At 35.0% G+C, this 17,869-nt stretch overlaps 1 protein-coding gene and 1 pseudogene across 2 annotated transcripts in view; one reads left to right on the top strand and one right to left on the bottom strand.

Annotated features, from left to right (window-relative positions):
- LOC149545517 (vacuolar fusion protein MON1 homolog) overlaps positions 1-1,070 on the bottom strand; it is an 83,554-nt gene extending 82,484 nt beyond the window's left edge. The window contains exon 1 of one of the 2 annotated variants that reach the window (XM_089790685.1): positions 90-1,070. In XM_089790685.1, coding sequence (XP_089646811.1) covers positions 90-725 — 636 coding nt within the window. In that variant the 5' untranslated portion in view covers positions 726-1,070. The remainder of the gene's footprint in view (positions 1-89) is intronic. The other variant, XM_089790684.1, reaches the window with a different exon arrangement.
- The window catches only part of LOC149545516 (uncharacterized protein At2g33490-like), a 137,010-nt pseudogene continuing 119,931 nt past the window's right edge, over positions 791-17,869 (top strand).

Genomic DNA, 17,869 nt, shown 5'->3' with positions numbered 1-17,869 from the left:
TCAGCAGAGTTTACTATTACCTTGAGGCATTGCGAACAGATTAACCTAAGAATTAACTATAACCAGATAGTTTTGATGAAAATCCCAACCTCATTTTTGTGCTCCTTCCCTGATAACCATCCTGATCCTCGCCCGTCACTTAATTGTCCCACAACTCCATCTCCAATTAAACTGCCAAGACTGGAAACTGACATCGTGCTTCCGCCATTACTCGTTCCGGCATCGTAACCACTGACGCTAAGAACCGATGCAATCTCGGCCTCCTCAATCCCATCTTCCTTAATTTCAGCTTTCCCTAATTCAGTGCCAACAGCTTCTCCATTAAGGGCACTTTGGTCTCCAATCTGTCCTCCATTTAAGGCGTTACGTGCTTCACTTTTCCCTATAGTAAGGCCACTCTGTTCTTCAATTTGCTCTCCGTTAGTGGCACTCTGTTCATAACTTTTCCCTTTATTTAAATTTCTCTGTCCTTCAGTTTGGCTTTCACTAACCGTATCTCCGTTAGGGTTTCTATCCCCGTTTATTTCCACGGTAATTGCAGTTAGCTCACTAATGTCACTATTATCATTTTCGCGAGTGCCAGTTTTCACAATACCATTGATTTTCTCCGGCAGATAACAAGGTCCCAAACTCGAATCCTCGTCCTCGAATAAGTCTTCGTATGACTCGAAAAACTCATCGGGACTTGCAGAATCTATCGGAATTTGATAATTCTCTCGCGCCATAGAAACGCCAGAAGGGTCATGAGGTTTCTTGAAGTTTACGAAACCTCTAGAAATTCAAGGCCTAAATGTTTGAAATACCTGAGAGAAGCTTAGATTCACCTGTTTTTGTTCAAAAATATTTGCTAGCTGGAACTGTTAAAAGCACCACAGTTTTTAACGGCGAAATTGGATCTGATCAAACTGCTGGCTTGCGTAAGTCGTATTGAAAGGGCTTGCAGGAAATGCACAAAGCCTACTATGCGTGCGTATTGGGCAATGTTTGAGTTGGGCGTTCGTTTCCCTGCCACATTCCGATTCGTGTCACGGGAAAACGCGTGGAAATTTGTTGTCGTAGAAAGTGTCCGTTATACCAAAGCGTCAACCGTGTGGTTTATCCACGACTGCTGCATTTTTGGATTTTGTTAGTCGCATTGCCTTCCTCGTTGGGTAGCTGGGAGATCAGCACTTTATGGCCTGTTTTTCGTTGGGGGGTTTACCAAGTCAAAGGAGCACTTACGAAGTTAGGCAGGTTCCATGGGAGGGGCTTGGCACTATTTTTGTGGAGCAAGTGGTTCCATAGTAATTTTTTAGAGGGGGCTAAAGAATCTTTTTCTACAAACTGGATCTTTAGTCCTTTCAATTTTAGCGGGCGAAAATGGGTTGGCCAATTTAGAGAAGATTTCAGTCATTTGTCAATAACATTTTCCCACCAAAATGAAATAATCCCAGTAATCAAATTTATGAGGAAATAAAAAATTATTTTCAAAATTGATGACACAATCATCTTCCTTGAATTTAGGAGCTAATTTTTGAAGCGATTCACATATAAATCCATACGACCACTTCCCTTTTTAAATATGCCTAAAAAACCTCAACGGCACCCGCTCTACTTTTAAGGAAGCGGGTGCCCATGGGACCCAGCCTTATAAAGTTATTTGCATGTTTAACATACGATAAAAGGGTGTCTAATTTTTTTATTTTTTTTTTGTATGAGGCTCATGTGAGAAGGGTGAGATGAAAAGGAAAGGGCTTAGGCTTGAGGGGGAGCTATAAATATCTTCAAATAAGAAAGATTTTTTAATATTAAAAACCAAATAAATATATTCTTATAAAAATATTACCAATTGATAATGTGAGAAATTATAAGATTTGAGGCAATAGCCTACAACACAACGGTAAATTGTGAGCCTCTTATCGAAGAGATCTTGGATTCGAATCCACCCATCCTTAATAAAATAATAATTAATAATAATACATAATAATTAATCTTCATTTCGGCCTCCTACCAATCAAAAATAATAATTATAAGATTTGACTTTTTGTCCATGATAAAATTTATGATTAAAAATGTTTTTTAAAAAATATATTTAACTATAAATATTGAAATATATTAAAATCATAAATATAATATTTAATTTAAGTTTGTTATAATTAATCATTATATATATTTTATATGTTAAAATTTTGTATTAAAGAAAATATATTTAAGTATTAATTTTTTTTGAACTAGCAATTGTGTTTTTATGTGCAACAATAAGCTGATATGAGTGATTTGTGTAATTGAATGCAAGGTGAAGAAGAGGTATTATGTTGCTATGGAGACGAATAGGTAGAACTTTATTCTTAAATGGTGAGTGTACCAATGTAGATATGATATGCAGTGTTGAGTTTACATATTAAGAAAATTAAATTGATAAGTATGAGATATTTTCCACAAGAAGTCAAATTGTGATATTGCTATCAGGATTTAGCTATGTAGTTTTTGAGTCAAACTCTTTGATCCATGTACCATAAGTAGTGATTCACACATAAATTCATCTCTCATGAGAATAAATGGAGCACTTAGCACTTATTGGATCTAGGTGGTGCTCATAGAGGTGAAGCACCAAGACTTTCCGAGAGGTCACCCATCCCAATACTACTCCAGCTTGAGTGCATTTAACTATGAAACTCCCTCCATAGTAGCTTCTTACAATGGTATTGAGTTTTTAAGGGATTGCAAATTGTAATCAGGTTGAAATCACTAGATAACAAGGACACATTGCGTCTAGTTCCTGCCATTAGTATATTTGATGTGTTTTGAATTAGGTAGGAAAGAGTAATATTAATATGATTCATGTGAAATGACAATTAATAACTAGAAAGACATTACATTGGAAAATAGTAAAGAAAAATGTCTATTAAATATGTGCTTTATTTTACAAATAATGAATTGATAAAATTTATAAATATAATTTTAATAACAAATACTGATATTTTTAGAAAAATATAGAATACCAAAATCCTTCAAATTGCATTATTGTAAACATCCATATCTATAATGATGGTTATGTAAGAAAGCAATTTAACATCAAATTGTTGAAGCCTCCTCTAGGGTTTTATTTTTTGCCAAAGTAGAAACGTAGGCCTTATAAGATTTTCCAAATTCCTTGCTAGAAGTTGAGAACACTTTACTACGGAAATTACAAATAGTTCCATGTCATTAATAATTAATTGCATTGTCAAAGAAAGGCAAGAGAAAAGGAGTAGTTTTAAATAATTCCATAGTTTCATCTGAGTAGATAACAGATGAGAAAAAAAAAAACTCTTATAGTCCACAAACCCATTACTATTTAAATATTCAATGGAAAAATGAAAGTTAAGGAGCTGATGATGAAAATATTCAACGAAATGCACCAAAAAGGAAGCGTGCTTGAGTTCTCTCTTGTAAGATTACAGTCTTTTAAAATTGGAGAGAAAGTTTTTTATACTTGTTCCAGATATTTTTTCTATTGAAAATATAAAATCAACTAGTATAACAGGGATCAATTACCATCTTTTACATCAGCATAAGCAGTATTCATGTATGATTTTACTCGGCATGTACAGCATCTATGTATATTTTTTCATGACTGTACATAAACCTTTTATACAAGCCTATACATAATGTTCAAAAAATTACAACAAAACTGGGAACAAAAAATCACAAAAAGAGCTTCTTTCAAAAATGTTTTGTTTTTCAATGCTAATTCCATCCATCTTCATCTCCTTGTTCTGCATATTCCTTGTGAGGGTCAGTATTCCAATGACCTTCAGTAGCCAAATCAGATGGATCTTCACCAGAAGTCTCTATTGTGTTCCCGTTCTATTCTGTTATCCGTGGTTCCATTCTGTTATCTTCTTCAACAGTAATTGTGTTGTAATTAGTAGGTTTTGTAGTGCCTCTCCCATTTGACTTCTGTAAGTCATCCTGATGGATGCAACCTTGCTAATCTTTTGTTGTGATGGATCATGATTGTGACCCTGAGTGGTCTACACCGTCGAGGTGTTTGGATTTACATTTTTGTATCAGTTGCTTTGTGTATGCTTTTGATTGATCTATGAGATTATGATGTGATTTTTGGTTCACTGAGGTTTGTGCCAGTGGTTACCAAGATCGATGTGGTATCATGAGGTTGTTCCGTGATTACCTTGAGATGTGTGCAGAGATTGCACTATGTTCTTTTACCATGCTACACTGGACTAGGTTCCTGTAGCAGTGGTTAGTCATGTTTATAACTGTGTTTGCTTATGTGTTTTAAATGCCTTTTTAATGCAGAGTAATCAATCTTTATTAAATGCATTAATGATTAGAAATGGATGGTCCATGTTGATTTATTGGGTTATGTGCTACAGGCATTTACCTAATTATATTTTTGATCTGAGAGATATTTGTTACTCATGTTATGTGTTACATTTGAGATGACCTGAGGGTCAAATGTTACTCTTTAATTCCAGTATCATAGATATTAGACTACTATGTTGTTCAAGTTAATCATATTGCATGATGATGCCATTTTGAGATGACAGTGTGTTTTACGATGTTATCTAGTTATCTGGTATTTGGACATACCTCTGATTTCGCTAATGCTATAGTTATTTACTTCATTCCTGCATTGCTATGCTTTATGCGAACGTGAGTGATGTAAATAGATTATTTTAATATAATTAAATAAATAGTTAAATTAGGTGATTTAATGCATTTATTGCTTCGGCTATATTATTATATGCAATTGCACTTGATCGTGTTGTTTAGTGTGCAGGATTATATCCCTGGCAGTGGCACATGGAGTTAGTGATTCAGCCATTCATATTTTACCAATGTCGTCCTTGTATGGTCGACGTATCCTTAGTTAAATATTTAAATTAAACCTTTCAGTGATTATTAAATCCGAACTCATTTGCATTATGTGATTAGACCAGTAAGCGTGTCTGTGCATTTAGAGGTTTGCATTGTCGCGAAAGTTGTTTAAGGTGATTTCTGTGTTTTTTGGGTTTTGGAGTTTTGTAATTGATTTATTTTAATTTCTGGCAGCTTTGCCATAGATGAATTCCTATTTATAGGAATAGCCTGTTTTCGTTTGGGTCGATTCGGGGGTTAACTAGGTTGGCTGGTTAAATGCCCTAATCGATTACTCACTTGGAAAGTGAATAAATATCCAAAGAGGAATTTAATTCCTCACTTCTCACTTTCAAATTGGAAAGTTGGAAAGTAAAACCCAAAAGTCCTCTTCATGAGGATTTACTGTTTTGTTCGTTGTAGGAGCTACAGGTGTGGGATCGTCGCGAGGTTGGGCTCGTTGGATCCAGCTCGGGGAAACCTTGGATTGCCGCGATTTTTAGCTACTTCTACGAGATATTTATTTTATGGTTCAGATTCCCGTTTTGCCCTTTTGGCTGTGAGGTAGGGCTTTCCCGTTTTATTGTTTCTGCTCCGTTTTAGCTTCTGTTTTTGGTAGCCGTTTGTTTGGAGGCTGAGAACTAGTGTTCCCCTCCGTTTCTGTATGTTAGTTCTACCCGGTTGGGTGGGTATGAACATTTCCCTATTTTTTGGGATGAGGGTTTGGGATTTTACGCCATTATGTTGGTCGTTTTTGCATACGGTGTCTGATTCCATTTATTTTTGGATTTTTGGGGTTTTTGAACCCAAAGGCCAAATGGGTTTTAATTTTGAAGTTTTCCAAATTTTTGGGGTTTTTACCTCGTTTTGCGTGTCGCCCTGTTTTCTCGAGTTTTCTTGGCACATTGTGGTTCGTGGACCTGGATGATCCGTTTGGATATTAGTCAGACCACTATTGCACTTTTATGTTGCATTGGGACGCGTGTTGCATCCGTACTCCCGACGTTGTGTTCGGTTGAGTGATTTTACACCTGTTATGGTTTCGTTTAGACCTTTGCTTTTGTTTTGTGAACGCTAGGATTCATGTAGAATCCATACTCTCGGATTGAGGCCAGTTGAGTGAGTTCACGATGTTTGGTCTTGTTACATCATTGGGATTCGTGTAGAATCCATACTCTCGGATTGAGGTCGATTGAGTGATTTCATGATGTATGATTTTATCGGCTTTGGGATTCGTGTAGAATCCGTCCTTCCCATGTTGCTTTCAGTTGGGTGTTTTCTTTGCATTGTGTTCTCATTCCTGTCCTTGTGTTATGATCTTTATGATGGTGGTGCGCCACACACGAGTACGTACGCGTACATTTGTTGGGTGACTTGCGAGGCCCGATCTTCCATGGATTTGTCGAAAGTTATGATCATTGGGGTTGGGATGTGAGTATGCATGCCCATGGGCACTTGTCGTAGGATGAGCATGGGTAGGGTAGGGTAGCATATGGAGGGGGCTTCTATCTTGCAGCCTGGTGACCTTAGTCCCATAGGGTTGGCAGAGGAAGTTTTAAATAAGTGATAATTAAAGAAAATTTGTGACTGTTAATAAAACTTAAGATAATAAAATGTGTGTGCGGGGCCCTCCGTTGAGGAGTTGAAACGCACGATCCGAGCTTGGGCTTGTCAATGCCAAGCGACTCTCCATGATGTCAGCCCCTACTTAGTAGCCTTTTGAGTGTCTGACCAGGGCCTTTACTCCTTACATTGTCTTAGGTTCTTGGTTCAGCCATCATACTGTCTGGCGTGAGTGTTAGCCTTGGTTGTTGTTTTGTGTGTTTGTGGTTGGTTCATCATCTCCATCAGCACAACGGGTGTGGACCTATGGGTGCCACGTGGTTGGGAGGCGTAGCTACCTTTACCACTGCTAGGGATCGGTGTACAGAGACGATCTTTTGTCCTAGTGCGACCGTTGTTGGATGTCTTCACTTGGTACTTCGGGTTCCGGAGTATGCTTTCTTGTGATTTATGCTTTCTTTGGGATGCTTGTATATCATGTTTAGATGATGTTATTTTATTTGACGCATTCTCTTATTATGATGTTTAGCATATGATTAGATGATGTGATTTGCTTTAGTAGTATATCTATTGCTTACTGTTGTTTAGCATGTGATAGGTGATGTTATCTACTGTAGGATTATCTTATGCATTAGCACTAGCATGTTAGATTTCCTTATGCTTATATTGTTGCATGTTTTTAGTAGTGATATCCCTATTACGACAGTATCGACGATCTGGTCGGTGGCTTGGGATGTTACGCGCCCCGGATGGCTAAGATCCACGATGGTCTTATGATGCTATTGATGATTGGGAGGAACCGCATACTTAGTTTGGTTGTTTTGTTCCTGAGATGTATTTCTGTACATTGCGATGTTACTTTGTTCTCTGCAATGTTTAATTCAGTGTGTTCTTTGCTGCTATAGTTTAGATGGTTTGATGTTCTTCTTTCTGTGTTGTTCTTGCACTCGAGTGTTCATTCCTCAAGCTTTTGTGGATCCGGTACTCCCTGGTGTGGAGGTTCTTTTGTCAGTTTTTCCCCGTTTTTGAGTTCTAGAAGTGTTTTTACTTTCTATGGGCGACATTTGTTCAGCATTGTGCGACACTGATAAAGTATCGCACGCCCATAGAAAGAATGTCATATGATACTATAAAGTGTTGCATGCATTACTGGAGAAATGTCGTACGACACTGGAAGAGTGTCGCACGGCTTTATGAGAAATGTCGTGCGATACTTTTCCAGTATCGCACGCCTTCTTGAGAAGTGTCACATGCAGTAAGGGAGAAGTGTCGCCCTCCCTTAGTAAAAAATGTCGCACGGTTTTTGTGAAAAACCTGCGCGTGCCATCAGCGGGCACTTTTCTTCGTGATCCGATCTTTTTGAGAGTGGTTTTGGGTACCCTTTTGGGCGTTCTTCGAGCTTGTGTTGATGCATTTTGCATTCTGTCGGTTTCTCTTGAAATCAAGTTTTCGTGTTTCTATTTTTGTCTCTTGGGGTTTAAAATATATTGTTTAAGTATAAGTTGACAACTTATACTTAAGATATATTTTAATATATGCGACAAATCATTTGAGATAGGTTTCAAACCTCTCGGAGTTAAGTTATGGATTCTAGGAAATTTCAGGGCTTCAGAAATCCAAACAGCCAATTTTAAAGGCTTCAGGATTTCAAGCTTAGCCAAATTTCAGGATTCTGCATTTTACCCCAGCTTGGTGTTTCGATGATGAGTGGTCATTTCTTGTGCCCTCATCTTGTTGTGGTGGTTGTTGGCCCTTTTTTTTGGGTGTGTCAGTTGGGTAGTGGCGTTTGGAGATTCGTTGGTTGCCGGGATTGTGTTGAAGTCTTCCGTTTCGATCTTTGTGATCCCTGTATGATGTTGTTTTGCGCATTCATACTTGTAAAAAAAAATTATCTTGGCTTGATTTGAATCCTTGTTTCCAAGGATCTCCAGGCGGGGCGTTACAGGTTCATTATACCTTGGGGCTTCAATTTGAGTCCCCTCAACTTCATTTATATTATGGATGTCTTTGGCAAAAAGTATGGACACACCTTCTTTCAACAAGCTATGGAATCTCTCCTTTGGAATCTGAATGGTGATTGAAACTTGAGACATAATAACAAATTGTGTGAGTTTATAATTAAACTTAGCAAGGACCCTTTTTTTGCCTTGGAAAATCTCCTCATTTCTCTACCTCCAAATAAACCAAAGAACTTCAGAAGTAAGAACAATCCAGAAGTCATTAAGTTTGCAATCAAATTTGTCCACATAACTAGCCAAGATAAACAAGACCCATACAGACTCAAACCATGGACTCCAAATACAATGGACCAAACTTTAATATGTATGATTGGATGCAAATTATTCTATAAGAATTACAATATGTATGATTGGATGCAAATAATTCTCTTTAGATTTGCTTGCATAAATTTTCAGCTTTCTTTTGTCAGTGGATATATCTTGACTGCAAATTATAGTTTTATGGACATGGTATTAGTAAATTTTGTTTGGGTTTAACATGTTAAATAATCAGACTACATGTAATTTCTGTGAGGACTTAAAATTATTGCTGAATTATTTTCCTTCTCTGTGAAGAATTATCTTTCTAGAGTTTGTATCATTACAACATATCTCTTTCTATTAACCAGTCTATGAATGACATGCATAGAATAAGTTCTGGTGTTCCACTATGCACATGACTGTACACAAAATTTTATCATCTTAAAAAAACTCTTTTAAATCTATTTAACAGAAGTATTTCTGGTATACATTATTAACAGAGTTAATAGAAAGCAAAGATAAGATCTACTTTTTTCAAGCGCAATGAGCACTTGCTCAAACGTGTTCAACAATCTCTTATGGAAATCTTGATTTAGATTATCTGTACTAGAAATTATAACCCTATTTGTGCAAAAATATTTGCTCAAACTTTCTTGGCATAAAAATTGAAGTAATCAATTCCTATTTCAAACAACCCTTTACACAATTTAATATGATATATATACTCCTACAACAGTAAAGGAAAATATTGAAAAAAAATATGTTAAGCATGTTCTCCTTGGCATAGACCAAATGGCAACAAGTATTGCTTATTTAGGGCTAGATATTTCATTAAAAAAAACATTTCATTATTTGGCCACATATATTCCCTATCTTGAAAATACACTTTCTGAGAATAATTTTGGAGTTTACTCCCCAATTTAAGAATGAGTTTAGTCTTTTGGAAAATCAGACCAAATTCTCAAGAGTAGATGTCATGGTCTCATATAAAAGAAGGTAAGTCATAGGCGGATGCTAGATTAGGTATCAATAGGTCCATAATGAAGAAAATATAGGATGACATGTAAGAATCCAAAGTAGTCAGTCCTTGGAAATTGGTGCGCCTACCCTCACCCCACTACTGTCAGCCGCTTGCCACAAGGCATTCAACTCATGATAACAATGAAGCCAATAGCTTCACTCATCCAAATATTTTTCTTCGCCAAGCCTAGCCCATTATGAATCCCAATTAGGGTTATTAAGAAAGTTGGAGAGATTAGTATATTTAAAATCTAGGAAGAATTCCCACCCAACTCTAACATAGTTAATGATGAGTGCCTTGGATCAAATCCAGCTATATCAGACTTAATTTTGATTATATGTCAATATCTACTTAAGGCCAACTTTAAGCAATGGGAGTGCATTTAGTACAAAAAAAAGTATAGCAAAGAGAGTTCAAACACACCTTAGAAGGAGATCTTTGCATAAAAATAAAATTCAAAAACATGAAAGTGCTCAACAGGAAGGCGAACAATAAGGAAGCTATGATACAAATATTTCTTCTCTGCAGAAGCACTTGTACCATTCAAGTCAACCATTTGTAGCTTATTTATCATCTAGGAATTTCTTAAGCCTCTGCTGTCCACAAACCCACCATGAGGTCTTAGTGGGATCTAATTGAAATGTGTACACTAGTCTAAACAATTAATAAATAGATCCAAACTTGGGATTCGATGCCAAAAATGATAAGCTAGTTAAAGGAGAGAATACGAGTGATGCATACCCATGAGTGAAGCCTCCAATAGGTGGGTTTTGAAGAGAATCTAATCCATGTGTATAATGGTGCCTATCTTGGTGGCTCTATTCTAAATTTTGAGAATGCTTGTAATGCTCAAGAAGATGATTACAGAAAGAGTGGAGGTGAGTGTTTTAACCATTGCAGGACCCTTCCCAATCTTGAGCTAATTTAGGGAATTCATGCTCATCTTTCTCAAGGGCCCCACTTTTACCATCAACAGCAATGCCACTATTGCCTCTCCAATCAGCACAACATACAGTAATTGGATCATATCCTCCCTCCTTCACAAACTCTTTCCTTCATATATCAACTTGCACTAGCAAAAATATATGGATTTTGAGTTTCTCCAAGCCAAAAAAGGATCCAACTCAATAGCTTATAATCAAATCCATTGGAATTTCATCAAATAAAAAGGCATAGAACCTCACCCATTATAATTAGCATCAAAAGGCATGAGTTCAATGTCTTGTCCCTCACCAGGCCCTAGTGTGGGTGTGTGAATATATAGAAACATAATTGAGCTTTTTCTTCTCTCCACATTTGCCTTTTCCTCTCCATCACTTGGACAACATAAAATTATGTTGTGTTTCTTTCATCTTCCATGGAGGGCTTCAACTATAGTGGATGCCACCAATTAGGAACAAACAAATCTCCCCTCATTTGGACTAGTTTTTCCACCATGGGTATTTTATATATTACTTAAATGTTCCAAAATACAATGAAGAGAACAAAATATGTGGACATAATTTCTTAGGAAAAGATTAGATGTTTCTAGAGATATGCATTAATTACAACCACCAACCAATGTTGGATTTTTTAGAAGTTTATAGAAAAGCCTAAAGTTGAGAAAAAGGTATTTTATTGAGATCAAGTAAATATTACAAACTGTTCCACCCATGATTGTTCATTGTACTAGCCAATAGGAAGAGAAATAAAAGATTTGTAATAAATTTCACTAAAGAAATGAAAATTAAAAAACATTATAAAAGTAAAAACAATTACAAAAATTCTAAATGTTGATTGGCCGAGTATCCTGCCTATGGGGAACTAATAAGAATATTGGACTTGTTTGTTGATGGACTAGCCCAGGAGTTGGGTGAACCACATTAAATCTTTGTGTCTTGTGTTCTCTTCTACATATTTTTTATTATTTTTTATATTGATTAAATATTTGTGTGTAATTGTTATTTGTCTCTTTAATCCTAACAATCATTTGTGTAATGATCGTTAGACCTTTATGCAGCAACTTTAGTTAAACTAAGTGTTATTGGGAGTTTCAATTGTTTTAGCATTTTATTATTATGTAGTTTCACAAATTCATTGGTTGTAAATAGATGGGTTGCCATGTCAAAGTATTCCCTTTTTTATCACGAAGAGGCAAATGCCCATTTTTTTCTTAATTTCAAAATATTTACAAATACCATATTCAAGTGCAAGCACCAGCAGAAAAAAAAATAGTGTTAAGAAAACCCCTGGTGTAGCCCAAGACTGAAGTCCTCTAGAAGTACAAGTGCCCTAAACAGGGACTTGAAGATGGCATACCCTCTTTTACAGAGATTTAGAAATGTATTATTGAGATTAAGTTGTTACATGTTGATAAAGTAGTTACATTAGTCTTTCAATCGACACTCATATTACAAAGAAAAATAAAGGGAGAAAATTATCTTTACATTCCACCTGAAAAATGCTTTGGTGAGAAAGACCACTTCAAAGAGAAAATGATTGAAGATGAGTTCCAATACATGATAGAGATAACCTTCAATAACAACCAAGACAAGTCTTTTCAGGAGTGGGAGACTTTGTTAAGGTAGCCATTGGGATTCAAGAGAGAGAATAAGAATAAACAAACTGAAAACTTCCATTTATTTCCTTAGTAAAGAAATATGTACCCCAATGTCCAATTCTGATATTAGTGTAAAAAATCATTGAAAAGGAGCAATACATGATTATCCTCAAAACATATTGAAAAGGAAAGCCATATCCTTTTGAGAGATAAATAATTACCAAGACCTAAGCCTTATTGCTTTTTTAAGGTCTGTGATCAATTAAAATCTTATTAAATGCCCTAAATTAAATAAAAATAGAGAACAAATCAACTAACGAGCCTTGCTAAACATCCTACACTTTAATCGAAACTCGACATTCTAGCCCCCAAGAGAAGTCAGAGCTAGGGTGCTAAGGTAGAAATTATATATTAAGATTCCCTTATGAAGGCTCCAAGCTTATCAACCAATTAGTCAAAAATATCCTACATAATTATAAAAGTAAGCATGGATGTTGTTACTTTTGTCTTATTAATTAATAAAACTATGACGTTTAAACCATAAAATATTGTAGCATAGCATGAATTAATCCAAGTGTGGCTCTATATCTGCCAATAGTTTGTTATTTATAAAAGATTATTCCACCATTATTTTCAAAAGTACCCAGGATAAATTTTAGTTGAGTTCGGACCTTTCAAATGTAAGGATCCTATAAACAATAAAATCATATAGTATTTGCTAAAGAAAATGAAGAAAAAATAAAGCCCAACAACATTCTACTCTAAATTGAAGATATTTTGGTCAACTTCATGGGGTACCCTTACAAACGAACTAGGGAGCCTAGGAAGGAAGCTATCAAAATTAGAAGGCTTTCAATTAGATACTGACCATAAACTAGATTTGTAGATTATAGGTATAGAACTAGGAAATTAAAAGCTTTCAGAATTTCAAAGAGCCAGTACTTCAAAAAAGCTTTAAATTACACCAAATTATAGTAACTTTTGTTCTTTTGAGTTATAAACTATTTATATGCATCTTTAATGTTCATAAAAATGTAGGGCCTATAACCTATAGAAACAATGGGATGGCCCTGAGAATTGTAGGGCCTGAACGATAGTGTCCTACTATTCTATAGGGAGGGTTAACTAGGGTATCCTTCCCAAGTTGTAGTTTGAGTAATTTAATATGTTATCATGTTTAAAACAAAACTAGTAAAAAGACAACAAGTTTTGCAAAATTAAACAATTGTAACCACCATTCTTCCTTAAAAGATTCATGTAAATCTTCAATGACATTTTTTAGGGATCATTCATGCAGAATCCCTTCCACCTCAAAGTAATTTTCCGTCCAGTCCTCTTCAATGGGGTTCATAATAGAAAAGAAGAAGAGGAGGAATGAAATATTTCTCTAGTAAATCTCTACATCTCCCAATAAACTAGTTGGGTCTTCAATGAAAATGATTGGGTAAGTTTGGAATAGTTCCCCCTTATATAAAGTATATTATAGTTAGTGGCCATGGGAATCGAAAGGTCCCCTCTTATGTTCATTAGAATAAAATCAAGATCTCCCAACAATTGTTCATCAAACAACTCTCAACAAAAGGCTAGTGATGAGGTCATTAACGACATAAAAATGGTGGGCGACAACTATAAACATGATCATTATATCTGCATTGAGCAAAACCTATTGGGACAATTAATATATTGAGTTCCCAAACACTAGAGAATTGCTCTCCAAATGACCTTGTTTCTAACAAACACAAACTGTATAATCCTTCTAACTTAATAGGTTTATCAAAAGCCATGAGACAGGATGGGGAAGTGATCTTGATTTTTGTATCCATGGCTTTCAATTCGTAGAACTAAGCTAGTATTACCCAATAAATAAGGGAAAAAGGAATGAAAAGAGGAAATAAATGCCAACACTACCTGAGGAATTAAGAGCAATTAAGATTCACACATAGGAAGGAGTGAGTCATGCATGGAAAGTGCTCTCCATCTTGTCTCCGACCTTCATTAACAAAAAGTTGTTCCCATGTACATAGAATGAATCCATCCAAGATTGATAGAATTTTATCATGTTATTTAATAAAATGCTATGTATTAGTAGGATAGTTTGGATTGATAATTAAAATATTATGAGTCAAGGGGATTGCAGATGAGAAAAGAGGAGTATGGGTTAAATTAATACCCTTTGTCACTTGTAGCTAAATTATCTACAATTTTATTACCCTTTCTATATATATCATTAATCATGATTTTTAAACTTTTCTATAACCAAGGGCTTGGTTGATAATGAGTTATTTTTCCAATTAGGCTAGGATTACCTTCTAATCACACTTAAAGTCTTAAATTAGCTAATTTGTAGAACACACTTTTAATTAAAAATTTAAAAGTTAATATGGATAAAGATGAAAAATAAGTTTCTCCCAAGTTGGCAGATATTAGGGTGGATAAGAGTGGGGATATAAGATGGTATCATTTTTCCCATATGCTCCCTCTTTAGCCAATTTATTAGTCTTACTATTTCCTTTGCTATGAAATTGGTTAGTAGTTATTGTCTCAATATTTTTATCTAACTCCAATACCTTAGCTAGTGGAGAAATCAATCTCCAAATGGGCATAAATTATTTTATGAAAGCATTAATTATTATTGTTGAGTCACCCTAAACTTCAACTTTACTCAAATTTAGTGAACATAGCCACAAGCCCTCAATTAGGGCTCTAACTGTAACTTCGTTTTAGTAGTCTTACCTATTGGTTTCATACATTTGGCCAAAACTTCACCCTAAATATTTCTAATGCAACAACCAATACCTATCAAACCCATATTACCACTAGAGGCCCATCAAATTTAAATTTAGTCCAATTCTCAATAGGAGGGGACCAAATAGAAAGAGCTCTTTTTTCTTTGTTTTCCTTCTTCTTTCCATAAAATGAGGGTAGTTTGAGATCTGGCCATGGGTTTCTCATTTTTCCATCATAGGGTAACATTGGTTTAGTTGTCCCATTGAGGCTAAAATTTTGCAATTGGGAGTTTTAATTATGGATACTTCTATTTTTATAATAAATTGATCCCATACCATGCTAGTATTTTTGAAGATTCTTATGTTTCTCTCATTTCATGAATCCCAAAGAATTATGGAAGGAGATATTATCCACAAATCATAATATATAGTGTCAGGGTTTAACTTAGGCCAAGAGAGTAATAGAGATGATATAGAGTTTGGAAGAGCCACCCTATAACTCATTTTTTGCAGACCAGTACAAACTTTTGAAGCATATGAGAAATTCAATAAAATATGATATGCATCTTCCTCAAATGTTTCACATAAGGGATACCAAAGGAGGACCTCAAAACCAATCCTTCTAATTCTATTTGTAATTAAAATTCTTCTTTGGTGGGCTAACCAGGAGAAGGCCCCAACTTTTGGCAAGCATAGGGAGTCCCAACACAGGGAGTAGGGAATTTCCACCTTAAAGTGATGCCTTAAATTATAGATGTAGTTGTAGCCATGTTTTGAGTTATACTCTCCATGCTTGGATCCATCTCATATTAGTTTATCTTCTAGTCCTGTAAAGGTGATATTTCTTTCATTTAATATTTTATTAAGTTTTCCTTCCTCTTGAGGAGAAATATTAAAGTATGAGAATGTTTTCCATTTTCATCGTGCCAAAGTGTTGTTATCTTCCTCAAAATAGTTAATTAGAATTGAACCAAGCCTATCCTCCAAAATTATTATTGTTGATTCAAAGTTTGCTATGTTGATAATAATTTGATATCCTCCCTAAGAGTTTGTCCATAATCTCACCTGATCCCCCTTGCCAATTTTCCACGTAACTCTATTCAAAACGATTGATTTACAACTTAACATGAAGTTCCATAAGTTAGAACTCCTATGAGGATTTCTAGTTCCAAGGACACTAAGTGTATCTTTCAAATCTTCGCTTTATTTGGTGCTTAAGCAAAAAAAAAAATCAAGTCATGTGTGTGCCCCAATCATTTTGTAGGGGTTTAGTATTTATAATATTTGGGACTGACTTTGCCCTTGTTGATGAAAAATTGTGTGCAATGTAATTTCCATAGTGAATGTTTGCCAAAGCATGATCTAATTGTAGAGTGTGATGCATATATTAGCTTATCAAGAACTAGTTTTAGTTGGCCTAAGTCATCAGTGACAATGTAGAAATCCCACCAAAAGGCTCTTGTTGTCTTTGTACAAATGTCTCATGTAAACAATTGTCTTTTTTATGAGAAATTTTGGTCCTAAGAATCTCATTTCATATATAAAATATATTTAATATGTTTGAAGTCTTCTTGGAGGTTTATAAGTGATTGGCCTTTAGTAATTACATTTCATTTATTGGAGTTTGAAGGCATGTGTGGATTGTTAATGCTTGTATGTTATAAGTTGTAACTCATGTAGGTGCTAGTGCCAAAAATGGTTCATTGTCATTATTTTATGTGATGTTTATGGTTTTCCTAATATACTTGATGAGGTATGATTTTTCAATAGTTGTAGTTCCTTAGATAATGATGCACAATGGGCTCTTATGGAATGGTTTCATGTAATATTTGTTGATGATGTCTAAAGATAATTATTGTTTAGGGGCAAGTTTGTAGTTTGTTTGTAAAAATTCATAATGGAAAGTGTTGTCATTTGTTTGTAATATACTTGTAGATATGATTTTTTTTGTAGATTCATGTAGTGTATAGAAAATGTTGTCTATATTCCATTGTTGGTTAATATCAATGTCTTAATTTCCAATAAGATCAAGTCTGTTGATTGCAATTCTTTTGGAGGCACTCTTTGGGAGAGTTACTGCCATTCGTATTGGTATGTGTCTTTTTCAACTTTGAGATCATCATTGTCAATGTAATTATTTTGTTCACTTGGGAGCGTATTTTAAATTTTGTTAATGTATCGAGTGTCCTCCAATTTGATATTATTTATTCATTTTTAATGCCAATGTCTATTGGGATGTAGCGAAAGTTTTTATAAATGAACAATTTGCTCCAAAAAAATGTTTCAAACTTATCAGGAATTTCTTCTGGAATGCTCTTGAAAAAAGAGGTAGGCATTGCCAATTGCTTTGGTTTTCCTCTTTTTCTTTTGATCCTTCTTCCAGTTCTTGGAGTATATGCGCATTTGGGTTGTTTGAATGGGTGAGAAAGACTCTATTCCTAGGGGACATTCTATGTACAATTGGATATAAGTGGTGCCCAATTCTTCTTCATTATTGAATTTTTTGTTTGGTGTAGGACCTTTTTGCTAACATTAAATCAAATGAAGGACCTGCTACACATTATAAGTGAAAATTTTAGTGGCATATGGCATGTTTCTTGTACTCCAATATCATGGTGTGCAATGATGCCCATCATGAACTTTTGATATGCTAGTAGAGAATTTTTTTTAGTTTAGGTTATATTTTCTATGTTTTGTAATATGGTATTGTAGATTTCTTTTTAAAAAATCAAACTTTGATACATATTTTGAGATATAGTTCATAGGTACTTTTCTTGAAGTGATAGATTGGCAATCAAAATTTGCTCACCATATTGCAGGCATTTGTGGATTGTGGATATTGAGGCGATCAACATTTATTTTTGCATTATAAGTTATGTTGTTATCATTGTTACATGTTAGCATAGATGTTGGTTTCTCT

Source organism: Cupressus sempervirens, chromosome 7 (assembly GCF_028749045.1).
Source record: "Cupressus sempervirens isolate cs-2001-9-10 chromosome 7, ASM2874904v1, whole genome shotgun sequence".
Classification (NCBI taxonomy): Eukaryota; Viridiplantae; Streptophyta; class Pinopsida; order Cupressales; family Cupressaceae; genus Cupressus; species Cupressus sempervirens.
The sequence above is the reverse complement of the archived record's forward strand: the minus strand, read 5'-3'. Positions and strand labels throughout refer to the sequence as shown.